Below are 27,125 nucleotides of genomic sequence, written 5' to 3'. Positions count from 1 at the left end.
CGCCTGTTGTTGAGGGGAGCGGTAACTGACTGAGGTAGGTTATCTATTTACCAACTCAGACCCTCTCTCCCCTTCACTGTGATCGGTGACGCTGAACATCAAAAATGAGGCAGGGTGCTTGTTTGGCCCTTTAGATTACGTACGTTAATATTTCATTTTTGGAATGTGTCCGAGTGGCAACACTGGCGCAGAACATCACCCAGCAGGGGTGCGCGTTGTGAGTCACAGCTTCCTGCTCATTCACAATAACGCGGCTGGAATGAACAGTAAGGGAAGAAAAAGGGGATTGAAAGGAGAGAAGAAAGAACCCCACTCACTGCCCACTCTCAGTGCACTGGGATTGGAGCTTTGCAATATACTGCGGTTAAATTGTAAATGCAAACTCACTCAAGCTAACGCCAACTCACGCATTCACTTGACGTGTGATTTTGTTTTATTGGCACGTTTTGCCAAGTCTCTGTTGCAATCTACTCATGTTCAGTGTTTTATTACCACACCAGCTAGCAGTTGATGCCTACACAGTAATTGGTGACAGTTCTATTTAGTTGCTTGGTCCCAGTTTCATAACCCAGTTATTGTGCAGCCATCAAACTAGCCATCCAGCGTCAGAGCGCGACCACCTGGCCTCAGGGTATCTCTTGGTTTGCCGTTGAGAGTTAGGGAGGGGAACGAGGCAGGGAATGTTCTTCTTCATGTTTAGGACAAGAGAATGTCCACATTCCTGAACAAATTGTTCAGAGAGTTCGCCCAGGCCGTGGTTTGGCTATAAACATCAGGGAAGTCCCAATCTATCCCCAATCCAAACCCAGTGAGGCACTCATCGCCAGCACAAGGATGCAGCAGTCGGCCTCAGCATCCCTGGATTAGGGAAAGGGGAGAGAAATTCCTGATAAAAGCAAATTACTGCGGATGCTGGAATCTGAAATAAAAACAGAAAATGCCGGAGAAACCCAGTGGGTCTGCTGTGACGAAGAGACGTTGGCTCTATTCTCTCTCCGCAGATGCTGTCAGATCTGCTGAGATTTTCCAGCATTTTCTGTTCTTATTACGGCCATTCCTGCTATCTCCTGTGATCGGTGCGGTTAGGAGTGGGTATCACATGAAAGCAAGAACGGGGGTGTTGACCCAACCCACAGTTGAATGACCTGGTGACTTTTCAGGGTGCACATACGTACAATGGACACAGGAGTACTTAACAAAGTGCTTAGCGTCTTTGAATCCTTGTCAGTAACGAGTCATTGTCTTCAGGAATAAGGTACGAGGGAAAAACAAAGCAGCAGAGGGAAAGACAATTCTGTGCAGAAAGAAAAATATACATCACACATTTCTTGATGCATACAGCTTTCAGTCAAGATTCATCTAGGCTTTACTCCAGTAACGTACAGGGCCTAGATGTTGAGGTTTTGGTGATTAGATCAGAAAGTAATGAAGTTTGGTCTCAGGCCTTCCTGCCTCTTCAACTGGTTGGGTCGCTGCAAAGAGCTTCATGCATATTTTAATGTGGGGGGAAAGGAGCAAACTAACATCAAAGCCTTGTCCCCTTGGCCCCAGCGACAGTCCCTAAAGGAGAGCGTTGGTGACTGGGGGATGTCCACAGCTTAGACTGGTGATGCAAACCGTTGGGGGCAGGGGGAACGACAAGAGATGCAAATAATGAGCACTGGGGGAGGGAGGATGGGAACCACTGGATCTGAATCAGTCTGGTTCCCTGCAGATCCCCAAAAAGATCCCACTCAGTCCAGATTTACTGACAGACATACTAAAGATCAAACCACTCGTGTTTTTCCGAGATAGCAAATACTGCGTAACACGTGAAAATGACTTCCCAATATTTTGGGATTACAGAGACATACAGAACCGGAGAACATCTAGTCATTCTTCAATAAAACTAAAATATCAGTAACTCTTATTTTGATGTAAACATGCTAAAATAGTCCATAAAATTGGATCGATCTGAGCTGAAATGTATTCCAAATATACATTGGTCCATTCAAATCCAATCAACCAGTCTGCAGGAGTTAAAAAACACTATGAATTCACAAATGCAAAATCAGGTGGGGGTTGAGGGGGAAATCCCCACCCCTTCCCCAGTTTAGCGTTTAAGATATACCCGTCTGTCAGTCCGAGGGTAATATAGTGTGGATGGTGAAAGGTTTTTTTTTTGCCGCACATTTAATATTTAGGCACTCACTGGGATTAAAAAAATAAATGAAATAAAACGCAAACACAACAAAAAGCGGGCAGAGACGGGGAGGAACTTAAAGGAAAAGGAGGTTTTTTTTTATAAACTATGTTAAAGCATCTGTAAAGTGTGACTGCGATTGGTGAAGCTTATTCGGTGCGGGGGGGGGTGAGGGAGGGCAAGAAAGTAAAGCCCCCATTCTTTCGAAATTCCTGCCTTGCATTTTCCATCCAGTGCGAGACACCGTCTGAAGTCAGGAGGTGACCAGCTCGTTTGCTTGAAGTATCCTTTGTCCAAGTGCAGGAAACAGGAGCCGCTGCGGGGAAGGAGGGGAGGGAGGGAGAGGGGACAGATCCCCACCTCTCCCCCCTCCTCCACTCAAGCTTGCTCGGTGGAAGCTGAGTGTCTGCGTACCTCTGCTCAGTTCCATCACTTGTTCTCTATCAGTGTCTGCACCTTGTAGACCAGTTCCCGTGCGATCCTCAGGATCTGCTGCGCGTCGTGACGCTCCGCCATTTCTGAAGCAGAAAGCAAAATCCACAGCCCTGAGATTATTTCCCCGCCAAGCATTTATTCAACTGCAGTTTAAAAGCTGCAATGAAATATTGGCATCCCAATATTTCAAACACTCGTTTCTTTGTGAAGTTTTCCCCTCGTGGCCCCTCCGATTTTCTTTTGCCAATTGCTTTAAATCTGGACAGCAACCCTTTCAGACTTTGGAAACCTTTCCTCTTTATTTGCTTAATCTTCACAGAATCCCTACAGTGCAGAAGGAAGCCATTCGGCCCACCGAGTCTGGACCTATCTAGTTTGCACCGACCACAATCCCATCCAGGATCTACACCACCATCCCCCCAGCCCTGGACTCCATGTGACCTCCCTCTTACACCCTCCACGGGAACCCCCAACCCCAAATGATTATCCCACGCATCCCCGCGTATTTACCCTGCCAATCCCCCTGACACTAAGGGTCAATTTAGCATGGCCAATCCATCTAACCCGCACATCTTTGGACTGTGGGAAGCAGCTGGAGCACCTGGAGGAAACCCATGCAGACACGGGGAGAATGTGCAAACTCCACACAGGCATCCAAGGCCGGAATTGAACCAGGGTCGCTGGCGCTGTGAGGCAGCAGTGCTAACCACTGTGCCGCCCCAGTCATATCACTGCAATTTCTCATTCCTGCAACCATCTTATATTAACAACAAATAATGGATCCCAATGTCCAAGTGACAAGACAATGTATCTGTCAGGAGGAGGAGGTTGGGGGGCGTACCCAGAAATGCTCTGGGGACTTCCCCAACCTCCTACCCTCCAACCCCGACCCCCAAACGCCCCTTCCCCAGTGATTTCCAAGGTGAAGGTTGCTTTGCAATTGCCCTGAAACTCCAAATTTCCATTTCCCTCCACTGGGAACCATCCGAAAACACGATTTCTTTCGCAAACTACGATGGTTCCAATTGTCTTCCATCAACTGTTACCCAGAGAAAATTAGAAAGATTAAAACGGCTTCATACTTTTGGATAACTATCCTGACCTCCCCCCGCAACCCTCCCCCCCCCAGGACACCCAACTTCTCCTGTCTGTGCTCGAAAGATATTCGGACACAGGGTTCATGCGAGGTGGATCCTTTATTGCCTTCTCATCGATAAAGAAAAGAGAACAGAAGAACTCCTAAGGCTTTTTCAGTCTGCTCTGTTCAATAGTGCACAGTCAGCTTTTTTATAGGGCACAATGTCTAATAAAGACAATTGTTTCTAGTCATGTACATCGGTAAATTATTTACATATGATACGAACAGGTATCAAGGCAATAGCTGTTTAATCGCATCCCATCGATAATGTCACAATCTTTAGTGGTAGACGGATGGAATGTGCTAAATTCACTTAACCATGTATTTTTCACAGTGTCAGTGCTGTTAGCAAGGACATTCAGCTGTGTCCTGTTGATAGATATTATGAAACATTCTCTTTGCGCTGACTATTTCATGTATATGCAGAGACAGCCAGTCTACAGTGAGGATGCTGCTGCTGATGTGCTAATTTTCCTGGTCAGCTGGCCAGCCCCCTGCTGAGCTCAGTTCTCCTCTCCCACACTCCTATCCCCCTAACTCCACCCCCTCCACAGGAGCCCCCCACCCACAAAAGACTACCCCACTAGCCATACATCCCGACTTCCCCACAGGAAACCCTGACCACATCCCCCTTCTTTCTCTCCCCCCGGCCCTCTGCCCCATATCACCACCCCACCTCCCCATCTCTGCGAGATAGTGGATAATCCTGCTTTCATCCTCCGAGTTATGCGGACAACTTACTTGGAAATTTAATGCTCTGACTTCCCTGTATGAGTCTCCCTGTGCTAAAAGCCATTCCTTGCCCAGGCAGGTGGGAACATTAACACTTCAGTTCATTGAGAGTGACTGAGAGTGTCGAGACAGAGTGTCCTAGGGTTACCAGTTGGACATTCAAGAGTCGCACAGGTGAAAGAGAAAGAGAGAAGGCAGCAAAAAATGTCCACACGCATTTAAGGAAAAGATAGAGAAGTACTTATGAGGCTCACCATTGAAAAACTTGATAATGTCCGTGAAATCCATGTTGTTATCACGAATGATCTCACGGTAAACCTCCACCAGCGCTAAGGCAATGAAAAGGACAAAGTGTTCTGAAGAGATGTACTTTGCTGCCCAGATGACCTCCCACACAGCGAAAACATCCTCGTACAAGAGTTCTGTGCCAAAGGAAAGTCATTTTAAGTGACAGGCTTCACCACACATTTATTTTGAAGGTAACTTTCATTATATACCACAAGCACTAATCATAAATGATGCACATGAACATGTTAACAATACATAATGGATTTCTTTGAGGAATAAAAGTTCTGTTCTTATTTTTGTCGAAAGGGAGCGCTACTAATTTCCTGCCAGCACACGGTTCAGTCGGTGCTGCCCATTGGGTCTTTGGCTCAGTTGATTATTCTTAATGCCAGTGACTGCGTGTGTGCAGGAATTGTAACCAAGCCACCCCCTTGTGGCACAGTGGTTAGCACTGCTGCCTCCCAGTGCCAGGGACCAGGGTTCAAGTCCGGGCTCGGTGTCTATGTGGAGTCTGTGCATTCTCCCCATGTCTGCGTGGGTTTCCTCTGGGTGCTCCGGTTTCCTCCCACTGTGTGTGTTAGGCCATGCTAAATTGCCCCTCAGTGTCAGGGGGACTAGCAGGGTAAATATGTGGGGTTACGGGGATATAACCTGGGTGGGGTTGTTGTCGGGGCAGGCTCAATGGGCCAAATGACCTCCTTCTGTAGGGATTCTATGATTCTAGGATTTCAGTGGCAGGTGGGTGGTAAAATTCCGGCCATTCTCTCCATATCCGGCCTATCAAACCCATTCATTGGGAGATCTCCAGCAGACCTTTTCTGTTTGAAAGCAGGAAGCCCCGAGCTGTACAATCTTTCATTTCTTTCTGGAAATCTTGAACACACTTGAAGCGGGAACTTCCGTACATTACTGAAGGAGTGCTGCATCGTCTGAGGTGCATTTTTCAGACAGGATATTAAACAGATGTCCTGAGTGCTCTCTCAGAAGACAGGAAGCGATTCCATATTATTATTTCTGTGCTGCAGTTTAAGATGGCGCTGGAGCGAGGTGACTCCTTGTGACCTGTCTCCAGAATACCCTCTAATTCTATCTTTTACTCTCGTTCTATGCTTTTAAAAGTCTACTCTAACTCTTATAAACTCTGTAACAATGGTACATTCTGCACCTTCTCCTTTCCCTCTCTATGCTTTGTCTGTACAGCGCACAAGAAACAATAATTTTGATTGTGTCATAATACATGTGACAATAATAAATCAAATCAAATCAAATTTTGAAGCAGAACAGGGGAGTTTTCCCAGTGAACTGACTGATATTTATCCCTGAACCTAAACCAGGTGATAGAAACCATAGATTCCTTACGGTGGAGGAGGAGGACATTCAGCCCATTGAGTCCACACCAATCACAATCCCACCCACAGTCTATTCCCGTAACCCCACATATTTACCCTGCTAATCCCCCTGACACTAGGGCCAATTTGGCACGGCCAATCAACCTAACCCGCACATCTTTGGACTGTGGGAGGAAACCCCCAGCGCACCTGGAGGAAACCCATGCAGACATGGGGAGAATGTGCAAACTCCACACAGACAGTGACCCAAGCCAGGAATTGAACCCAGGTCCCTGGTGCTGTGAGGCAGCAGTTCTAACCATTGTGCCACCATGTGATCAGACCATTTCTTTATCGCTCTCATCTGGGGGAAGCATTCAATGTGAAAATTAACTGTCACATTACGGTAGTGGTTACTGTTCAAAATGACTTGATGGTTTGAGAGGTTCTGAGATATTAAAAGGTACTGTATGAAAACAAGTCTCTTTCTTTTAACACAGCACAGGAAGAGAGCAGAGCTACAAATCTTCAAGACCATTTGATTCTGTGCTGGCATCATATTAACCAAGAGATAAAAGCAAAATATTGCGGATGCTGGAATCTGAAACAGGGTCATCAAGACTCGGAAACGTTGGCTCAATTCTCTCTCCACAGATGCTGTCAGGCCTACTGAGATTTTCCAGCATTTTCTGTTTTTGTGACATTAGCCAAGAGATTGACCAGAGGATTAAATTTGAAATTTATTTATTAGTGTTACAAGTAGGCTTACATTAACACTGCAATGAAGTTACTGTGAAAAGCCCCTAGTCGCTACACTGTGTTCAGGCACACTGATGGAGGTGCACTGGCCACATTAAACTCTCCCTCAGTGTACCCGGAAAGGCACTGTAGTGTGAGGGCTAGGGGACTTTCACGGTCATTTCACTGTATTAATGTAAGCCTACTTGAGACACTAATAAATAAATAAAATAGCATAGGCAATGCGCCTAACCGGCACGCCTTTCAGACTGTGGGAGAAAACCGGAACACCTGGAAGAAACCCACGCAGACACGGGGAGAATGTGCAAACTCTGCACAGACAATCCCCCAAGGCCAGGTTTGAACCTGGCTCTCTGATGCGGTGAGGCAACACTGCTAACCAGTGTGCCACCCTGACTGGAGGTATTGTTTTAGGGCAATAAGCTTGGGTGAGGATAGAAAGACTATTTCGTGGACAAATAGAAGACTTGCATTTATACAGCACCTTTTCTGACCTCAGGATGCACCAAAGCACAACAACTAATGAAACACCTTTTGATATGTAGCCACTGTTGTAATGTAGGAAACACTGTGTAAATTTGTTCTCTGCAGCGTCCCACTGTGAGCAATGGGACAATGTGATGAGCAGGTAGCCTGTTTTAGTTGAGTGATGAATATTGGCTAGTGCGTGATATCAAGGGTATCTTTCGACCTTCCTTCAGGTAAATGAGGTACAAATCTTAGCTTTCAGGCAAAAGCTTGGAAGAGACATACTCACTGTTACGCATTAAACATATAAACGTATAACAATATAACAGGGCTGGACAGACGAGATGCAGGGAGGATATTTTCCCTGGGTGAGGAATTGAGAACCAGGGGACACAGCTGCCTCGCTAAATATTTTTAAGACGCGGGTTGATGGGTTTTTGATAAGAGAGGGGATTAAGGGTTATGGGGAGAGAGCGGGAAAGTGGAACTGAGCAGCGACAGATCAGCCATGATCTTATTGAATGGCGGGGCAGGCTCGAAGGGCTGGATGGCCGACTCCTGCTCCTATTTCTTATGTTCTTATGTAAGATATGGAGTAGACCATTTAGAACTGAGATGAGGAAAGATTCCTTCATACAGAGGGAACATGTGGAATGGTCTCCCACAGGGGGCTGTGGAGGCCAAGTCACTGAACGTATTCAAGAAAGAGAGAGCTAATTTTTTTAGATTTTAATGGCATCAAGGGAGAGTGCAAGAGTTTAGCATTGAGATAGAGGATCAGCCATGATCACATTGAATGGCAGAGAAGGCTCAAAGGGCTGAATGGCCTTCTCCTAGTTGCTATATTTCTACGATGTGGGCAGCACGGCGGCACAGTGGTTTGCACTGCTGCCTCACAACGCCAGGGACCTGGGTTCAATTCTGGCCTCGGGTGACTGTCTGTGTGGAGTTTGCATGTTCTCCCCGTGTCTGCGTGGGTTTCCTCCAGGTGATCCAGTTTCATCCCACAGTCCAAAGGTTTGGTGGATTGGCCACACTAAATTGCCCCTTAGTGTCAGGGGGATAAGGAGGGTAAATATGTGGGGGTACGGGGCTAGGACAGGACTTGGGTGTTGTCGGTGCAGGCTCGATGGGCCAAATGGCCTCCTTCTACACTGCAGATTCTATGCAATTATGCAAATGCTGTAGAACATTCTGGATGAAAATTAACATCGCAAGCTCTGAAGATACAGATGACACTTGATGCGACAATGCAGTTGTCATAGTAACAGTGGGCACCTGGCAACACGTTGCTGAACTCCAATCCTAAGGCTTTCTATCTCCGAGCACCATTGTTGAAAACGGTGTTTCAGACAAGGCAGAGGAGAACGGAGCAAAGGGAGCATCCAGAATGGGAAAAGGCTACTTGGGGAAGTGGGATCCCCATCTCAGCGTCTAACACAGACAGTGTAGAATCCAAGTTTCCTCGTCTAGAAAGTCAGTTCGAACATTTCTCATCTGCTGAACAAAATGTTTGTTCCTTTTTCAAATAAAATTCCAGATGTGCGCAACAAAACACGTACTGCCCAGCTGCCTCCAGTAATTCCGCCCTTTTTATTTTTCAATTTTTAACTCCCATCTCTAGGTTGAGAGAGGGAAGTGGCCAAGTGAACTTTACAGCTGTAATGAAACCCTCCTCACTGCAGAGGGTGTAATTACAAGTTTGCAACGTGAACGCAGAAATTTCTACTGGAATAAGTTGGCAGGAAGCACATACGGAATATGTCAAAATCCAACCTGGACTGTATCCAGGCTTGGGCTGACAAGTGGCAAATGCCAAGTGATTAAAACAAAAGATAAAAGCAAATTACTGCGGATGCTGGAATCCTTACAGTGCAGGAGGCCATTCACCCCATCAGGCCTGTACTGACAACAATCCCACTGGGGGCCTTATCTCCGTAACCCCACTTAATTACCAAGCTAAATCCCTCTGGCACTTGAAGGGGAGGGTAGGGTGGTGGTGGTGGGGGGTAAGGTGGCACAGTGGTTAGCACTGCTGCCTCACAGCACCAGGGACCCGGGTTCAATACCAGCCTCGGTTCTCTGTCTGTGTGGAGTTTGCACATTCTCCCCATTTCCTCCGGGTGCTCCTGTTTCCTCCCACAGTCCAAAGATGTGCTGGTTAGGGTGCATTGGCCATGCTAAATTCTCCCTCAGTGTACCCGAACAGGCGCAGGAGTGTGGCAACAAGGGGATTTTTCACAGTAAGTTCATTTCAGCTTGAACGTAAGTTGATTTGTGACTAATAAATAAACTTTAAATTTAGTATGGCCAATCATTCTAACAAAAAACGAAACTGCTGGAAAATCTCAGCAGGTCTGACAGTGTCTCATGGAGAGGGAACAGAGCCAACATTTTGAGTCAAGATGACCCCTCATCAAAAGAAAGATATGCTGGATTTGTTTTATTCATGCCGCGTAACATATTTTGCAGTGTACTTAACTATCATTGTCAAGGGATTCTCTAATCCTTTTACAAACATTACACTTGGGATCAGTCTTGAATCTTGCCACTTTTGCTGCATTTTCTGAAGTGTTTGAATGCATTTTGAGACAGAGGGGATCGTGGATCTGAGGTGTGTATCACTAGGCAGTTGTGAATGTGGCTCCAATAGAAGGGCATCATTGCAAAAACATCACCTCCAAAGTCACTATCTTACGATCAATTTCTGAACTTGGATAACTTCATTCTCACTGGGTCAAAAATCCTGACATTCCCTAATCCCACTGCAGCCTGAAAGAATGCAAAGAAAATAACTCACCATCATCTTCACAGGACAATTAAGGATAAATATGATCTTATCAGCGTCAATCGGAGCTTTAAGTTAGTGTGGAGTAGAGAGGTCTACCGCCTAACTTCCTGGCTGGGGGAAATGCACAATGTGAACTACAACTAGTGCCAGACTGTTGTTTCTCTTCCTGTACCTAATGGTGTACAAGGCAGACTTTGGAAAAGCAGCCAGTATAATCAAGGCCCCCACGCACCCCAGACATTCTCTCTTCCAACTTTTTCCATTGGAAAAAAGATACAAAGGTCTGAAAATATGTACCTACTGTCTCGAGAACAGCTTCTCCCCTGCTGCTGTCAGACTTTGGAACGGTCCTATCACACATTAAGCTGATCTTTTGCTGCACCCTACCAGCAACTGCAACACTATATTCTGCACCCACTCCTTTCCTTCTCCCTTATGTACTCTATAAATGGTATGCTTTGTCTGTGTAGTACACAAGAAACAATATTTTTCACCGTGACCTGCTCAGTGCCGCGATTTTTTTTCAGGCTAAGTGTGTAAGTAAGCAGATTTCCAAGTCGGATCTGAATTGTGCCAGATTCAACACTTAGAATGAAAATGGTAAAATCAGGCCCAGAGTTTGAACGGGGGTGCCTCAGAATGGGTCTAAAGGTCGGATCTGAAACACTCCCAGTTTCAAGTCCGCCCAGCACTTAGAATCAAAATGGTAAAATGGCTCTACACTCTATCCACAGCTGCTGTCAGACCTGCTGAGATTTTCCAGCATTTTTCTGTTTTTGAATCAAAACTTCCACCTGTTCCCATAGCAAAGCTTTTCCTGGAACAGTTCACCAGTCTGTCACTAGAAGCTTGAGAGGCATCATTCCATATCAAGTGTGGCTGATCAGGACTCTCTTCCCACCAGCTATTGGTGTGTTTGGAAGGGTTTTACAAGTTGACACTCAACCTGTTTGACCGCGTTATGAATCCACCTTCCTCGCCCATCAAATCCTGGGGTGGGACTTAAACCTGGAGTTTCTGTCACAGAGGTAGGGGTGTTCCCCACTGCGCCTCCTCAAGAGGGAAGCAGAATAGGACTTTAAAAATACCACGGGAGAACCAGTGTGATTATTAAACCATCCTTTGTAAATCAACTGGAACTCTCGCGCTTACCTCTTTTGAAATCCAGCAGGAACCAGCGATAGCAGAAGTAAAAGTGGGTGTAATCTCCATTCTGGTGCATTAACTCAAAGAGCTCTGAGTCCAAAATCTGAAATAGAATTAAAGATAAAAGCAAATTACTGCAGAAGAATCATAGAAACCCTACAGTGAAGAATGAGGCCATTTGGCGCATCGAGTCTGCACCAACCACAATCCCACCCAGGCCCTACCCTCATATCCCTACACATTTACCCGCTAATCCCTCTAACCTACGCATCTCAGGGCACTAAGGGGCAATTTTAGCATGGCCAATCAACCTAACCCGCACATCTTTGGACCGTGGGAGGAAACCGGAGCACCCGGAGGAAACCCACACAGACACGAGGAGAATGTACAAACTCCACACAGACAGTGACCCAGGCCGGGACTCGAACCCGGGTCCCTGGAGCTGTGAAGCAGCAGTGTGCCACCGTGCTGCCCTGGAAGCTGGAATCTGAAACAAAAACAGAAAATGCTGGAAAATTTCAGCAGGTCTGACAGTGTCTGTGCAAAGAGAATACGGCCAACGTTTCAAGTCAGGTGGAACATTGGCTGTTTCTCTCTTGGGAGAATAACATGGGGCAGCATGGTGGCAGAATGATTAGCACTGCTGCCTCACAGCGCCAGGGACCCGGGTTCGATTCCCGACTTGTCTGTGTGGAGTTTGCACATTCTCTCCGTGACTGCGTGGGTTTCCTCCCACAGTCTGAAAGATGTACTGGTTAGCTGCATTGGCCGTGCTAAATTCTCCCTCAGTGTACCCGAACAGGTGCCGGAGTGTGGCAACGAGGGGATTTTCACAGTAACTTCACTGCAGGGTTAATGTAAGCTGACTTGCGACTAATAAATGAACATTTCTTTAACACTTCTTAAGATGCCCTCTGAAATTCACTCGAATCAAGGGCAAATAGGGATGGGCAATAAATGCTGGCCCAGCCAGCGACGCCCACATCCCACGAATGAATTGAATAGAAGGAAAATGTCTCTTGTTGAATGCTATTCCCATTCCCGTTACCTGTATTAAGGATCTCATGTTGGCAAAGTGCGTATCCATGGCGCCTCCATTTGGGAAGTTCTGATTCATTCTCTTCATTAGCTGGCTAAAGCAGCTGTACGCCAGGGGCTCTGCACCAGGAACAAGAACACAAATAATCTCCCGTCAAAAACGCAGCCACAGAGTGAAGCGCGAGACTGAGACACACCTAATTCTGCTGGGACCAGGACTGTCCTTTGGGTTCAGGGGACAGATATTCGGAGACTGGACGGTACATACAATGATTACCTTTCAGCTCCCAATAGTTCTTCTCGAGATGCTGAAACTGGGACAGTTTGGTTGTTCCAGGGATCAGGGTCACACGTGGACCGTGGCTCCCAGCTGGGATCTCTCCGTGTGGGTGAGAGAAAGAATTAACTTCCATTCATAGAGCCACTTTCACAGCACGTCCCAAAGCAATCTTCAGCCAATGACATGCTGTTTGTAGTGTGGCCGATGTTGTAAAGCAGGAAATGCAGTGGCTAAATCTCGCACAACAAGATCCCACAGACATCACTGAAATATGATTGGACAGTTTTAGTGATGTTTGTTTAAGGATAACTATTGGTCAATGCATCAGGGCAGTGCCCCGCCTCTTTTCTGAATCGTACCATGAGAGTTTTTTTTGTGCCAATTCAAGATAACAGAAACAGCCTTCACATCTCACCTGAACCTCTGACAGTGCAGCACCCCCTCAGTGCAGCGATCCCTCGGTGCAGCGACCCCTCGGTGCAGCGACCCCTCGGTGCAGCGACCCCTCCATGCTGCAATCACTCCGTGCCATATCACTTCCCCCAGCTCCGTCCTGCAACCTTGGTGCCACAACCCCCCTGTGCTGCAACCACACTGCAATCCCCCCGTACGGCAACCCCCCTGTGCTGCAACCACACTGCAATCCCCCCGTACTGCAACCCCCCTGTGCTGCAACCACACTGCGATCCCCCCGTACTGCAACCACACTGCAATCCCCCCCTACTGCAATCCCCCCGTACTGCAACCACACTGCAATCCTCCCCTACTGCAATCCCCCCCTACTGCAACCCCACTGCGATCCCCCCGTACTGCAACCCCTCTGCATTCCCCCCGTACTGCAATCCCCCTGTACTGCAACCCCACTGCGATCCCCCCATACTGCAACCCCTCTGCAATCCCCCCCGTACTGCAACCCCTCTGCAATCCCCCCGTACTGCAACCCCACTGCGATCCCTGAGCTGTAACCCCTCTGCAACTGCCTCCCAGGCTACAACCTTTCCACAACCCCACTCTGCTGCATTGGAAGTACCAGCCCAGATTATTTGCTCGAATTTGGTATAAATGCCCCCTTAATGTGATTGCACTGGAGAGGGTGCAGAGGAGATTCACTGGGATATTGGCCTGTGCTGGAGTGTTTCTGTGAAGAGAGGCTGGTTATAGCCGGGTTTGTTTCCCTCAGAGCAGAGAAGGCTGAGAGGGGAACCTCATCGAGGTGTACAAAATTACAAAATCGGATAGATAGGAAACAACCTTTCCTCTTAGTAGAGGGCTCGATAACCAAGAGGCAGAGATTTGAGGTAAGGGGCAATGGATTTAGAGGAGACTTGAGGAAAACCTTTTCCCCAGAGGACAGAGAGAATCTGGAACCACTGCCTGAAAGGATGCCAGAGCGGGGGAACCCTGCAACAGTTAAGGAGCATTTAGATGAGTATTTGAAACACCATAATAAGATACCAGGCTACAGACCATGTGCTGGAAAATGCAGTTAGAACAGACAGATGGCTTGATGGCCGGCACAGCCGTGATGGGCCGAAGGGCCTCTTTCTGTGCTGTAAAACTCCAGGAGAAAGTAACTGAACACAACTCCAGAATATCTGTTCAGCCGATAGTTTCATTGTCAGCTCTTCCCAGTGCAGTGCTGGGGTAAACTGCCTGTACTTTACCACAAGCAACTTTGTAATGACCTATTGATGGCTCAGAATTCATAATATTTGGGGATGTTTCATTATTAATTCAGGCGAGTCCTTGGAATCAACACTTCTGTTCCGTAAATGATGTCCAAGAACTTAAATCTACCCCTTTAGAACAGGTGTTCTACCACCATGCCAGGCTGAAGATGGAGTGAATAATTACAAAATTTAGCCAAGTCTCGTTAAACGAATTTCTCACCATTGTCCAAAATAACCATTAGTGGTGCCAAGAGGTCGCACATTCCCTGAACGTAGCCCACATCCAGATGTTCCCACACATAACTGCAAGGCAAGGAGAAAACAAAAATCAGCAGAAATATAACTGAATTAAACACACAGCACAGTTTTAATGTTTATTTATTAGTGTCACAAGTAGGCTGACATTAACACTGCAGTGAAGTTACTATGAAAGTCCCCCAGTCGCCACACTCGGGCACATTTTTGGGTCACTGAGGGAGAATTTACCATGGCCAATGCACCTAACCGAGTGTCTTTGGAGTGTGGGAGGAAACTGGAGCACCCAGAGACACGGGAAGAACATGCAAACTCCCACAGACACTGAGCCTAGCCAGGAATCGAAACCAGGTCCCTGGTGTCGGGGACCCCACACACCCCGGACATTCTCTCTTCCATGTTTTTCCATCGGGAAAAAGATACAAAAGTCAGAGGTCACATACCAACCGACTCAAGAACAGAGCCAGGGATCCAGGTTCGATTCCGGCCTCGGGTCACTGTCTGTGTGGAGTTTGCATGTTCTCCCCGTATCTGCATGGTTTCCTCCGGGTGTCCCGGTTTCCTCCCACACTCCAAAGATGGCACAGTAAGTAGTCTCACCACACCAAATTAAAGTCCAAGAGATTTATTTGGTAGCACGAGCTTTCGGAGCGCTGCTCCTTCATCCTGATGAAGTGGTAGTGCTTCTACCCTAGTCCAATGCTGGCAGTTCCATATCATGACTCCAAAGATGTGTGGGTTAGGTGGATTGGCCATGATAAATTGCCCCTTAATGTCCCAAGATGTGTAGGTTAGATGAATTGGCCATAGTAAATTTGTGGGTTTACAGGAGATGTGATGGGGGGGATAAGATGTATTTTCAGAGAGATGGTACAGGCTCGATGGGCCACATGGCCTCCCCCTACACTTTATGATGCTTCGAATCAGAATGTACTAGTTATGTATCTAACAGATAGTAAAGAAACAGATTGAAAGCCATACCTGCACATTACTGTCTTCAGTCTTTCTAGATTGATTGTGGTAAAATACCAGTAATTCCTATCACAGCGCTGAACATCCTTATCAATCCGGTGCCAGTTTAATGATACAGCATCCATCAGTTCTGTCTAAGAGAGAAGAAATATTCAAATTGGGTTCAATAATCAACCATCCCGACACTATAGTTAAGAAAGCCCACCAACGCCTCTCCTTTCTCAGATGACTAAGGAAACTTGGCATGTCAGCTATGACTCTCACCAACTTTTACAGATGTACCATAGAAAGCTTTCTTCCTGGTTGTATCACAGCTTGGTATGGCTCCTGCTCTGCCCAAGACTGCAAGAAGCTACAAAGGTAGTGAATGTAGTCCAATCCATCACGCGAGCCAGCCTCCCATCCATTGATGGCCTCAGAAAAGCAGCCAGCCTAATTAAGGACCCCACGCACCCTGTACATTCTCTCTTCCACCTTCTTCCGTTGGGAAAAAGATACAGAAGTCTGAGGTCACGTACCAACCAACACAAGAACAGCCTCTTCCCTGCTGCCATCAGACTTTCGAATGGACCTACACTATTAAATTGATCTTTCTCTAACCTTAGCTATGACTGTAACACTACATTCTGCACTTTCTCATTTCTCTATGAATGGTATGCTTTGTCTGTATAGTGCACAAGAAACAATACTTTTCAATGTATATGAATACATGTGACAATAATAAATCAAATCAAATGTAGATAAGAGTCTTGATAAATAAATACTCAATTCTAATAATGGAATTCCAACACACTATTCTCTGCTGTCTTGTTATGCCATGTACTAATCTCAGAACATCATTTTTTTATATCAGTTTTGTTACACTTTTCTTTGGATTCAATGACAGTGTATCAGCTTTGCTGCTGTGGTTGTGATGCTTTGCTGGATTGGGTGGTAAATATTAATAACCGAGTGTTCAGGAGTTCAAATCTTGGACAGCAGTAAGGATATCAGGACCAAATAAACATAAAAGCAACCAGATTCTCATAACCACCAAACTGCCTCAATACTGCCCTTCAGGGAACCTGGCCTACTTGATTTGGCTTACATGTAACTTCAGGGGAGACCATAAGACATAGGAGCAGAATTAGGCCACTCGGCCCATCGAGTCCACTCTGCCATTCAATCATGGCTGATTTTTTTTCTCATCCCCATTCTCCTACCTTTACCCCATAACTCCTGATCCTCTTATTAATCAAAAACCTATCTTAAAGACACTCAATGACCTGGCCTCCACAGCCTTCTGCGGCAAAGGAATTCACTGGCTGAAGAAATTCTTCCTCGTCTCTGTTTTAAAGGATTGTCCCTTTAGACTGTGGGTTGCACCCTCTGGTTCTAGATCTTCCTAATAGTGGAAACATCTCCACATCCACTCTATCCAGGGTCTCGCAGTTTCCTGTAGGTTTCAATAAGATCCCCCCTCTCATCTTTCTAAACTCCAACAATAACAGACCCAGAGTCTTCAACCGTTCCTCACACGACAAGCTCTTCATTGCAGGGATCATTCTTGTGAACCTTCTCTGGACCCTTTCCAAGGCCAGCACATCCTTCCTTAGATATGGGGCCCAAAACTGCTCACAATACTCCAAATGGGGGGCAATGGCCAATTGGTATTATCGCTGGACTATTAATCCAGAAACTCAGCTAATGTTCTGGGGACCCGGGTTCGAATCCCGCTTCAGCAGATTGTCGAATTTGAATTCAATAAAAATATCTCTAATTAAAAATCTTCTGGCGATCACAAAACCATTGTCAGAAAAACCCACCGGGTTCACTAATGTCCTTTAGGGAAAGAAATCTGCTGTCCTTATCTGGTCTGGCCAAATGTGACTCCAGGAGCTCAGCAATGTGGTTGACACTCAATTACCCTCAGGCAAGTAGGGATGGGCAATAAATGCTGGCCAGCCACTGACGCTCCCATCTCATGAATGAATAAACAAATTTGCGTGGTTTACTCTTAATGCCTCTAAAGTGGGTCATGTGAAATGCAGCCTTACCCCCATTCCAGGAACAAATGCAAAATAATATGATTTGATTTATTATTGTCACATGCATTGGGATACAGTGAAAAGTATCATTTCCTGCGTGCTATACAGACAAAGCTAAAAGAGCCCATAGAGGAGAAGGTGCAGAATGTAGTGCTGCAGTTACTAAACAGGATGTAGATAGGGTAAAGCCAAAGATCTGCTTAATATATAATGGGTCCATTCAAAAACCTGATGGCAGCAGGGAAGAACAGGAGGTGGCACGGTGACGCAGTGGTTAGCACTGCCTCACAGAGCCAGGGACACAGGTTCGATTCCCGGCTTGGGTCACTGTGTGGACTTTGCACATTCTTCCCATGCCTGCGGGTTTCCTCCCACAGTCCAAAGATGTGCAGGTTAGGTAGAGGGGATAAGCCCCGGGTGGGATTGTGGCTGGTGCTGACTCAATGGGCTGAATGGCCTCCTTCTGCACTGTAGGATTCTATGATTAACATTAATACAAAGTTTAAAGGAGGTAGAATTAAGCTTTATCCTCCATCTCTGTAGCTGCATTGTTTAAAATAAAGGACAAAGAAAATTACAGCACAGGAACAGGCCCTTCGGCCCTCCAAGCCTGCACCGACCATGCTGCCTGCCTGAACTAAAACCCCCTACCCTTCCAGGGACCATATCCCTCTATTCCCATCCTATTCGTGTATTCGTCAAGACGCCCCTTAAAAGTCACTAACCGTATCCGCTTCCACTACCTTTCCTGGCAACGAGTTCCAGACACCCACTACTCTCTGTGTAAAAAAATCTGCCTTGTACATCTTCTTTAAACCTTGCCCCTCGCACCTTAAACCTGTGCCTCCGAGTAATTGACTCTTCCACCCTGGGAAAAAGCTTCTGACTATCCAATCTGCCCATACCTCTCATAATCTTGTAGACAACCCCAGGATGTAGACCATCACACCCAAACAATGTCCACTTTTAGTCCCATTCATTAATCTGTAAATATGATTCACTGACATTAATTTCTTTAAGTCCCTCATTCTCTCTGTTTCTGGAATATTTTTGCATCTTCTACCAAGGAGACAAATGCAACGTAATGTCTCTGTCATCTTCCCAATCCCTATTATAGTATCTCTTTCTCATTCTCACACTTGTGCTAAATTTTTCCTTTTTGCACACCCTTATAAGCTTTAAGAATCAGGTTTTCTGCCTTGTGTTAGTTTTACTCTCACATTGCCTTTCTGCTTTCTTTATCCTATACCTTGTAATCCTTCACTGAATTCTAAAAGTGAATTCTCTCCCTGACTGAACATAAGTAGGCAAGGAGACTAAGACTAACAGTTGGGAAATAATGATGGGGGAAGTGGGGGAAAAGGTGTTGCAGGCTACACAGTCATGTCATGAACTTTGATGAGACCAGGTATGGATAGATAAGTTCAGAGGAAACAGAAACTATCCCCAGAGAAAGATGTTGGTAGTGGAAATGGAAGATAGTATTATATTGGGAATGTTCCTGGGCTAGTATCCTGAGACCCTGCCTAATATAGTAAGAAGTCTGACAACACCAGGTTAAAGTCCAACCAGTTTATTTGATAGTAAACCCACAAGCTTTTGGGGTTTGCCCCTTCGTCGGGTGAGTGGATGGCCTCAACCGGGATCTTGGGTTCACCATCTGTAACCCCCATGACTTGCCTGAACTTGTAACATCTCACTTATTGTCCTATCTGGAGACAATACACATCTCTTTAACCTATGCCTAATGCTATCTCCGCTCACATTGTCTGCATCTTTAAGACTTGAATAGCAGGTTAACTGTAAAGACTCGCATTTAATCAGTAATCTGTAAACTGTCTGTGCTGTTATATGCTCTGTTTGAGACCGGAACTCTCCACTCACCTGACGAAGGGGCAAACCCCGAAAGCTTGTGGGTTTACTATCAAATAAACTGGTTGGACTTTAACCTAGTGTTGTGAGACTTCTTACTGTGTTTACCCCAGTCCAACACCGGCACCTCCACATCACCCAGCCTAATATGCCAGGGAGAAGAGGGCAAACTCCATCACTGAGCGAGTTTAAATCTACTCAATGAATCTAGAATAAAATGTTAGTTTCATTAGCTCAGCAAACTCATGGATCGTCGGAAAAACTCATCTGGTTAATTCTTGTCCTTTCGGGAGGAACTTGCTTAGCTGGCCTGGCCTACATGCCTCCAGAACTATAGCAATTGCCCTCTAAAATGGACTAGTATGCTACTTAGTAAGGGCAATTAGGGATGGGCAGTAAGTGCCAGCGATGCTCGCATCTCATGGAAAAAAAAATACCAGAAATTGACTCAATCCAATTGCTGACTTGGAAAGTTCAAACAAGGAATAAGGGAGTAGGAAGAACTGAAATGCACTCGACTATGTCCAGCTCACTAAAAGGTACCAGAATGCACAAAGATACTTTGACGCAGTGAAACGTAAACAAAAAAGCTGCCCACTCATTTCAATGATGAACTTAGACACCAGAAAGGAAGAGGCTTATTTCCTTTTGTTGGACAAAGTTCCACTGAACACTTTATATTTAACCTATTGGCTGGAATGTTATCACCCTGCCCGCCACAGGAATCGGAGCGGGCAAGGGGCGGATAATCATTGAATCCCAACAGTGCAGAAAGAGGCCATTTAGCCCACTGAGTCTGCACCAACCACAATCCCACCCAAGCCCTATCTCCATAACCCCACATATTTACCCTGCTAATCCCCCGACACCAGGGTCTATTTAGCATGGCCAATCAACCTAACCCATACATCTTTGGATTCTTTGCAATGCAACCAACTTTACCTGTGGTTAAAGGTAATGCTTTAAGTAGGCAAGACTAAGACTAAGAGTTGGGCGTACCTGGAGGAAACCCACACAGACATGGGGAAAATGTGCAGACTCTGCACAGATGGTGGCCCGAGGCCGGAATTGAACCCGGGTCCCAGGCTCTGTGAGGCAGCAGTGCTAACCACTGTGCCACCCATTGATCTCAGGCAGGATTTTAAGGTTTCAGGATGAGCGAGGCTGTAAAATCCCACCTATTGTCTCGTTAGAATAGAATGAAACCCACTGACCGTGTATATTGTCGACGGCCAGGATGAGCTGCATTCCTCGGACATTATCAAATCTAACTGGGTACACAGCTGTTCCTCTGACAACGAGTCCTGAGCTCCGGCCTTTTGCAGGACATGTTTCCTCTGAGAAGCAGGCTCGCTAACATCGCCAGTCTGTTCCTCAACCCTGTGCTGCTCCGTGTTATCTTCCTCCTCCAACACGCCGTCTTCCAGGCACAAACTTTGATCGTCGGTGCTGGAGAGGATTCGGGAGTGTCCCGAAGTGACAGAGTAATTTCGCGAAGAGGGCAGCCCAGAATCCGGGGAGTCAAACTCTATCGAAGGCCTCTCTTCGACGGCTGCAGTCGGGGTCTCAAGGTTCGCTATCGTCGTCGTGGCGTCATTTGCCATTTTAAAGACTTTGTCCCCCTGGTCCGCTTCGTCGACAGAGATGAAGACCTGAACAAGATATCAAAGTGAGAGACATCATCAAACTAACCGAGAGCTTGCACATGAACAGTGCAGCAGAGAAGTTCCTCTCGTGGCAGATACAACAGATCAAAAACAAAATCTCAATCACAGAATCCCTACAGTGCAGGAGGAGGCTATTCGGCCCATCAAGTCTGCACAGACCACAATCCCACCCAGGCTCTATCCCCAATAACATCACATTTTTACCCTCCTCATCCCCCTGACGCTAAGCATGACCAATCAACCTAACCCACACGTCTTTGGAGTGCAGGAGGAAACCCACGCAGACATGGGGAGAACGTGCAAACTCTACACAGACAGTGACCCGAGGCCGGAACTGAACCCAGGTCCCTGGCGCTGTGAGGCAGCAGCGCTAACCACTGTGCCACCGTGTTGCCTCAATGTGTACAAGACGTTCCACTCCCTGGGTGCCATCTTACCTGCCGTTCACACTGCCACAGCACTCGAGGATGGAGAAATTTGGCGCTCAGGCAAATCTCCATTCACTGTAGCGGGAGCACAGAATCCCGCCAGAGTGAATGGCTGGAAGATTCCGCCCCATATCTGATTAGGATCACTGTATCTCTGAGGAAATTATCTTACAGGATCATTTGGAATCCTATAAGGGGCCTATAATTAAAATGTTACATTTCCAGCATTTTATTTTTATTAGGTTTAGCCAAACCAGATGAACGATGGCCTCACATCCTCAAAGGCGCACTCATTGGCGAGCTTGCTATTGGCGTGAGGCCAATGGATCATCCATGTTTGCGATACAGAGGTGTTGACGGCACGTGAGACTTCAAGTAGGCCGGGATTGGAGTTGATGCACGGGGAATCCTCGCTGCTGACCGGAAACCAGCAGTCAGGAAGGAGATGGAATAAACAGAGGGCAAAGGAAACAACCAGGTGGCGGATAAGGAGAGCCCCCTGCAAGGGGAAAAACAAAATCAGACCAACAGTCTCGTGATAATATCACTAGGACACTGTCTTTTAAGACTGAGGTGAGGAGGAATTTCTTCACCCAGAGGGTGGCGAACGTGTGGAATTCATTACCACACAATGTAATTGAGGCCAAAACGTTGCGTGATTTCAAGAAGAAATTAGATATCGCTCTTGGGGCTAACGGGATCAAGGGATATGGGGGGAAGGCGGAGAAATCTGAATACTGAGTAGGATGATCAGACACGATCAAAATGGATGGCGGAGAAGGCTCGAAGGGCTGAATGGCCTCCTCCTGCTCTAGTTTCTACGTTTCTATATAAATGACCGGATATATGGGGTCAAACATCACAAGTTACCCTGGTAGGATTTGACCTCTTTACCAGAATATTACTGAATTCAGATATAAAATCCACCAAAGCTGGAGAAAGAAATGATGCAAATGCATTGAATTTAATAATAACCCCTTTTCTTAATAAAGTAACGTTTGCACATTACACGCTCAAGAGGAAAAAACTTCATGGGGACTCCCTGAGATTGTGAAGGATGCTCCATTAGTACAATTCTTTCTTTATCTATGTCGTATTGGATGCTAAAGTCTCCAGCTGTATTCTCCATCACCGCAGTTTTGATCAGGAATTTGTTTTAAGTGTTGCTGATCCCCTAATTGGCTGCTGGGAAGAATTTACAAATCACTGTATTCACCAGTTGGCCTCAGCACCTTCAGGGGTGCTTCTCCAGTGACCTTCCTTCCATCATAAAGGTCAGGGAATGTTCGCACAATGTCCGTCACCGTTCACAGCTCAGACTCTGAACAGTCCAGGACCATATGCAACAAGGCCTGGGCAACAGTCAGGCAAGTAAGTGGCAAATCCCATCACAGCAGATGGTGGAATTTGAATTAAACAAAAGAATCTGGAATTAAGAATCTATTGATGACCATGAAGCCATGGTCAATTGTCGGAAAAACCCATCTAGTTCACTAATGTCCTTCTGAGAAGGAAATCTGCCGTCTTTACCCAGTCTGGCCTATGTGGCCCCAGAACCATCGATCAAAGAACAAAGAACAACACAGCATGGGAAACAGGCCCTTCGGCCCAACGAGCCCGCGCTGCCATTTCAACATTGTGAGTCCCCTCTCCACCCATGACCCTTGTCTATGCTTACGGCACTCCACATTGGAAACCAAGGCGGTTGACTTTCAATTGCCCTCTGGCAACTAGGGATAGGTAATAAATGCTGGCTGCTAGCGATGCCCACATCCCTTGAATGAATAAAAAAAAATTGCCCCTTATCTTCAAGATATGACTCCGAGCTCTGGACTCCTCCACAATTGGGAACTTTCTTTCTGAATCTACTCTGTCTAACCTATTCGTGGGCATATAATAATAGAAAACTTAGAGTTGGCAGATTGTCCAAAATGCCAACTGGTTTCCCAATGCCATCTGATAGGGGCACCTGCCAACCTTGCCCTGTGTACCCGCATGTAACTCTAGTCCCGCACTACCCAACTGTCTCTTACTTCCCCCTGAAACTGAATGGCTGCAGGGGAGGGCGACTGCCGCATGCCCAGGACAACCACGGGCAGAGAGCAAGTGCAGCTTTTCTCCTGTTGCCCACCCCCATCAGGGGGCGAAGACAAAATGTCTGAGGTCTCAAGAACTCAACCAGTGCTAATCAACAGCGCAATCGAGAAACGTGAACAGCGAGGGATACGTTACGTCGTTGCTGATGCTGGAATCTTGGTGAATCAGGCGTTGCACGTGGCTGTCGATGCTGCTACCCGATGAAAATTTGGCCAGGATGGCCGAGTGCGTTTCCCTGTCTCGCTGCTTGACGACCAACTCACAGGCTTTCCACTCCGCCATCACACTTCTGTACTTGGCAGCGATGATTTCATCCACCTGCAAGGACAAACCAGAGGGTTCAATGCAGCGGACCCCCCAGGCCAAGTTACCTACTTCCTTCAGCCCACATTCTGGTGTGATTGTCCTTGTAACACTGAATGGTGGGGTGCTGTCATCATTAACGGTAATGACCGCGAGCATGATGTGTAAGTGCCGCGAATATGGAAATGTCCGCCTTAAACTTGCTTTTCTATTACAGATGTACAAAGTTAGGCACAGAGCAGGCCATTTGACCCCTTGAGCCTGTTCCAGTTGCTGTTATGGGGCTAGTACAATACTTCTCTTGATGTGGAGATGCTGGCGTTGGACGGGGGCGTGGGGAGGCACAGTAAGAAGTTTCACAACACCAGGTTAAAGTCCAACAGGTTTACTTGATAGCACGAGCTTTCGGAGCACTGCTCCTTCATCAGGTGAGTGGAGAAGTGGGTTCACAAACATGGCATATATAGGCAGGGACACAGTCGCAAGATAATTACAGCTTGGAATGTGAAGAATAGTTGGAATGTGAGTCTTTACAGGTAATCAAGTCTTTACAGGTACAAACAGTGTGAGAGCCTGTGATTTACCTCTCTCCACTCGCACTACTTGTACCTGTAAAGATTTGGTTACCTGTAAAGACTCACAAAGCAGGAAATCACTTGTCTTACTCATCATAGGAGGAATTCAGTTGTTGGATATGGAGCTCCTGCCCATTTTAGCTGCGCACTGTCACTAAAGATTACTATGTCAGGTACATCACACATTAGATACAAAGCAATGCTATTTTTCCTTAGTCTCTGGTCCTAATTCCAACAATGAGAAGAGCACCCCTCAGAGGTGCGAGATTGTGAATTCTCTCATCTGCCATCTTTCAACTCCTTCAAGTCTGGTTAGCACACAGCAGAGAAAAGGGATCCAATAAAGATGGTCACCACATACCTGGTCCATGTCCTGTTTGCTCATGCCAAACTTGTAGTGTCCTAGGAGGAAGGGCCAGACATCTTTCCTTATCTCGTGCTGGACTCCTCCGTAGTAAACCAGCCTGAGCAACTCTAATTTCTTGTAATTCTAGAAATAAAAGTATCACACAATGATGATTCTGGCATGTTATGATTCCATTTATGTTATTGTAATCCTGTCCACCATCTGCAGGGCACAAGTCAGGAGTGTGATGGAATACTCTCCACTTACAAAGCAGCCCATTTCATTGGCATCCCTTCCATAAACACTCACTCCCTCCACCACCGATGCACAGTGTGTACCATCTACAAGATGCTCTGCAGCAACTCAGCAAGGTTTCTTAGGCAGCACCTTCCAAATCAATGACCACTACCATCTGGAAGGACAAGAGTAGCAGATAGATGGGAACATCACTACCTGGAGGCTCCCCTCTAAGTCACTCACCACCCTGGCTTGGAAATATATTGGAATCCTGAAACTCTTCCCTAACAGCACTGTGGGTGTACCTACAGCTCAGGACTGCAGCGGTTCAAGAAGACAGCTCACCACCATTTTCTTGAGGGTGATTAGGGATGGGCAATATATGCTGGCCTAGCCCACATCCCATAAATGAATAAAAACAATGCCAATCCATGAATCAGCGCCTTCAGAAAGAGAAAGAAGATTCTGCTGCTCGTTTAGACAAACGCTGTGATTTTACGTGGAAGTGGTGATGCTGGAACCCAACACATATCTCACACCCTCCAGTGATTGCTTTTACTGCCACTCTGATGCCATATCCACTTCTTCCCCCACATGGGCGGCACGGTGGCACAGTGGTTAGCACTGCTGCCTCATGGCGCCAGGGACCGGAGTTCAATTCCGGCCTTGGGTCACTGCCTGTGTGGAGTCTGCATGTTCTCCCTGTGTCTGTGTGGGTTTCTCGAGGGTGCTCCGGTTTCCTCCCACAGCCTGAAAGACTTGCTGATGAGGGTGCATTGGCCATGCTAAATTCTCCCTCAGTGTATCCAAACAGGCACTGGAATGTGGCAACTAGGGGATTTTCACAGTAACTTCATTGCAGTGTTAATGTAAGCCTACTTGTGACTAATAAATAAACTTTAAAAGCTTCAATCAAACCCATTCCATCCTGCTGTGCAGATGTTTCAGGAGAGGTTGTTGACTCAGAAGCAGGAACCCTAGTTGTTCCTTTGCTTTCTGAGCTATCTGCCACAATTTCATTGTTTCCGACTGGGCTCTTCAATCGGTGGAGGAGTTGGACACACTCAGCATCAATAACAGGCAGCCCTACCTTTCTATCTTTCTCATATTTGTTCCAGACCTCTCCGGTTAGACCACCGGAGGCTTCACATGGCTTGTCGGGTGGGACGATGGTGTGATTCACGAGAGCTGATAGATGTGTGCGGACAGTAGAGAGGTGACGGCAGTACGCTAGCCCTGTGTGTAGAAAGGCAAAGTCTTTCAGGACAACTTTATAGTTATTTTGAACAATACAGATGCTCTTCACTAATAGCGATAAACTACCACATGTACACAAAGACTTGAACTGGACTGGCAAACTGCTTCAACAAGCGGTAACAGTGGCACAGTGGTTAGCACTGCGCTAGGGACTTGGGTTTGATTCCGGCCTCGGGTCACTGTCCGTCTCAGTTTGCACATTCAACTCATGTCTGTGTGGGTTTCCACTGGGTACCCCGGTTTCCTCCCACACTCCAAAGATGTGCAGGTTTGGCTGACTGGTCATGCTAAATTGACCCTTTGTGTCTGGGATACTAGCGGGGTAAATACGAGGGCTTATGGGAATAGGGCATGGGTGAAATTGTTGTTGGTGCAAGCTCGATGGGCCGAATGGCCTCCTGGTGCACTGTAGGAATTCTAAGAAGCAAGTGGCCAGAAGCAATAAGGGATAGATCCATAAACCTCTCCGGCTTCATATCAGAACTTTTAATATCTGAGATTTTCACTTAAATCCCAGATTAAACGTGTTATATTTACAGATTAGTACTCACTTTTTTTTAATACATTTGTGGGACGTTGGCATCACTGGCTGGCCAGCATTTATTGCCCATCCCTAGTTGGCCTGGAGGGCAGTTGAGAGTCAACCACATTGCTGTGGGTCTGGAGTCACATGTCAGCCAGACCAGGTAAGGATGGCAGATTTCCTTCCCTAAAGGACATTAATGAACCAGATGGGGTTTTCCGACAATTGACAATGGTTTCAGGGTCATCAGTAGATTCCAGATTTTTTTTATTGAATTCAAATTCCACTATCTGCCTTGGTGAGATTCGAAC

At 46.5% G+C, this 27,125-nt stretch overlaps 1 protein-coding gene across 1 annotated transcript in view; it reads right to left on the bottom strand.

The window, feature by feature from the left end:
• Positions 1–2,371: 2,371 nt before the first annotated feature.
• Positions 2,372–27,125, bottom strand: part of sgsm2 (small G protein signaling modulator 2) — a 239,368-nt gene continuing 214,614 nt past the window's right edge. Inside the window, exons 14-23 of the mRNA XM_080210376.1 lie at positions 26,125–26,270; positions 24,813–24,941; positions 23,709–23,891; positions 20,596–21,033; positions 15,492–15,616; positions 14,476–14,558; positions 12,316–12,425; positions 11,274–11,370; positions 4,742–4,909; positions 2,372–2,700 (exon numbers count right to left, since the gene is read on the bottom strand). Coding sequence (XP_080066502.1) covers positions 2,612–2,700; positions 4,742–4,909; positions 11,274–11,370; positions 12,316–12,425; positions 14,476–14,558; positions 15,492–15,616; positions 20,596–21,033; positions 23,709–23,891; positions 24,813–24,941; positions 26,125–26,270 — 1,568 coding nt within the window. The 3' untranslated portion in view covers positions 2,372–2,611. The remainder of the gene's footprint in view (positions 2,701–4,741; positions 4,910–11,273; positions 11,371–12,315; positions 12,426–14,475; positions 14,559–15,491; positions 15,617–20,595; positions 21,034–23,708; positions 23,892–24,812; positions 24,942–26,124; positions 26,271–27,125) is intronic.

Source organism: Carcharhinus amblyrhynchos, chromosome 23, assembly GCF_965287045.1.
Source record: "Carcharhinus amblyrhynchos chromosome 23, sCarAmb.v2.hapA, whole genome shotgun sequence".
In the NCBI taxonomy this organism is placed as follows: Eukaryota; Metazoa; Chordata; class Chondrichthyes; order Carcharhiniformes; family Carcharhinidae; genus Carcharhinus; species Carcharhinus amblyrhynchos.
Note: the sequence above shows the minus strand (reverse complement) of the source record. Positions and strands in the feature narration are given on the sequence as shown.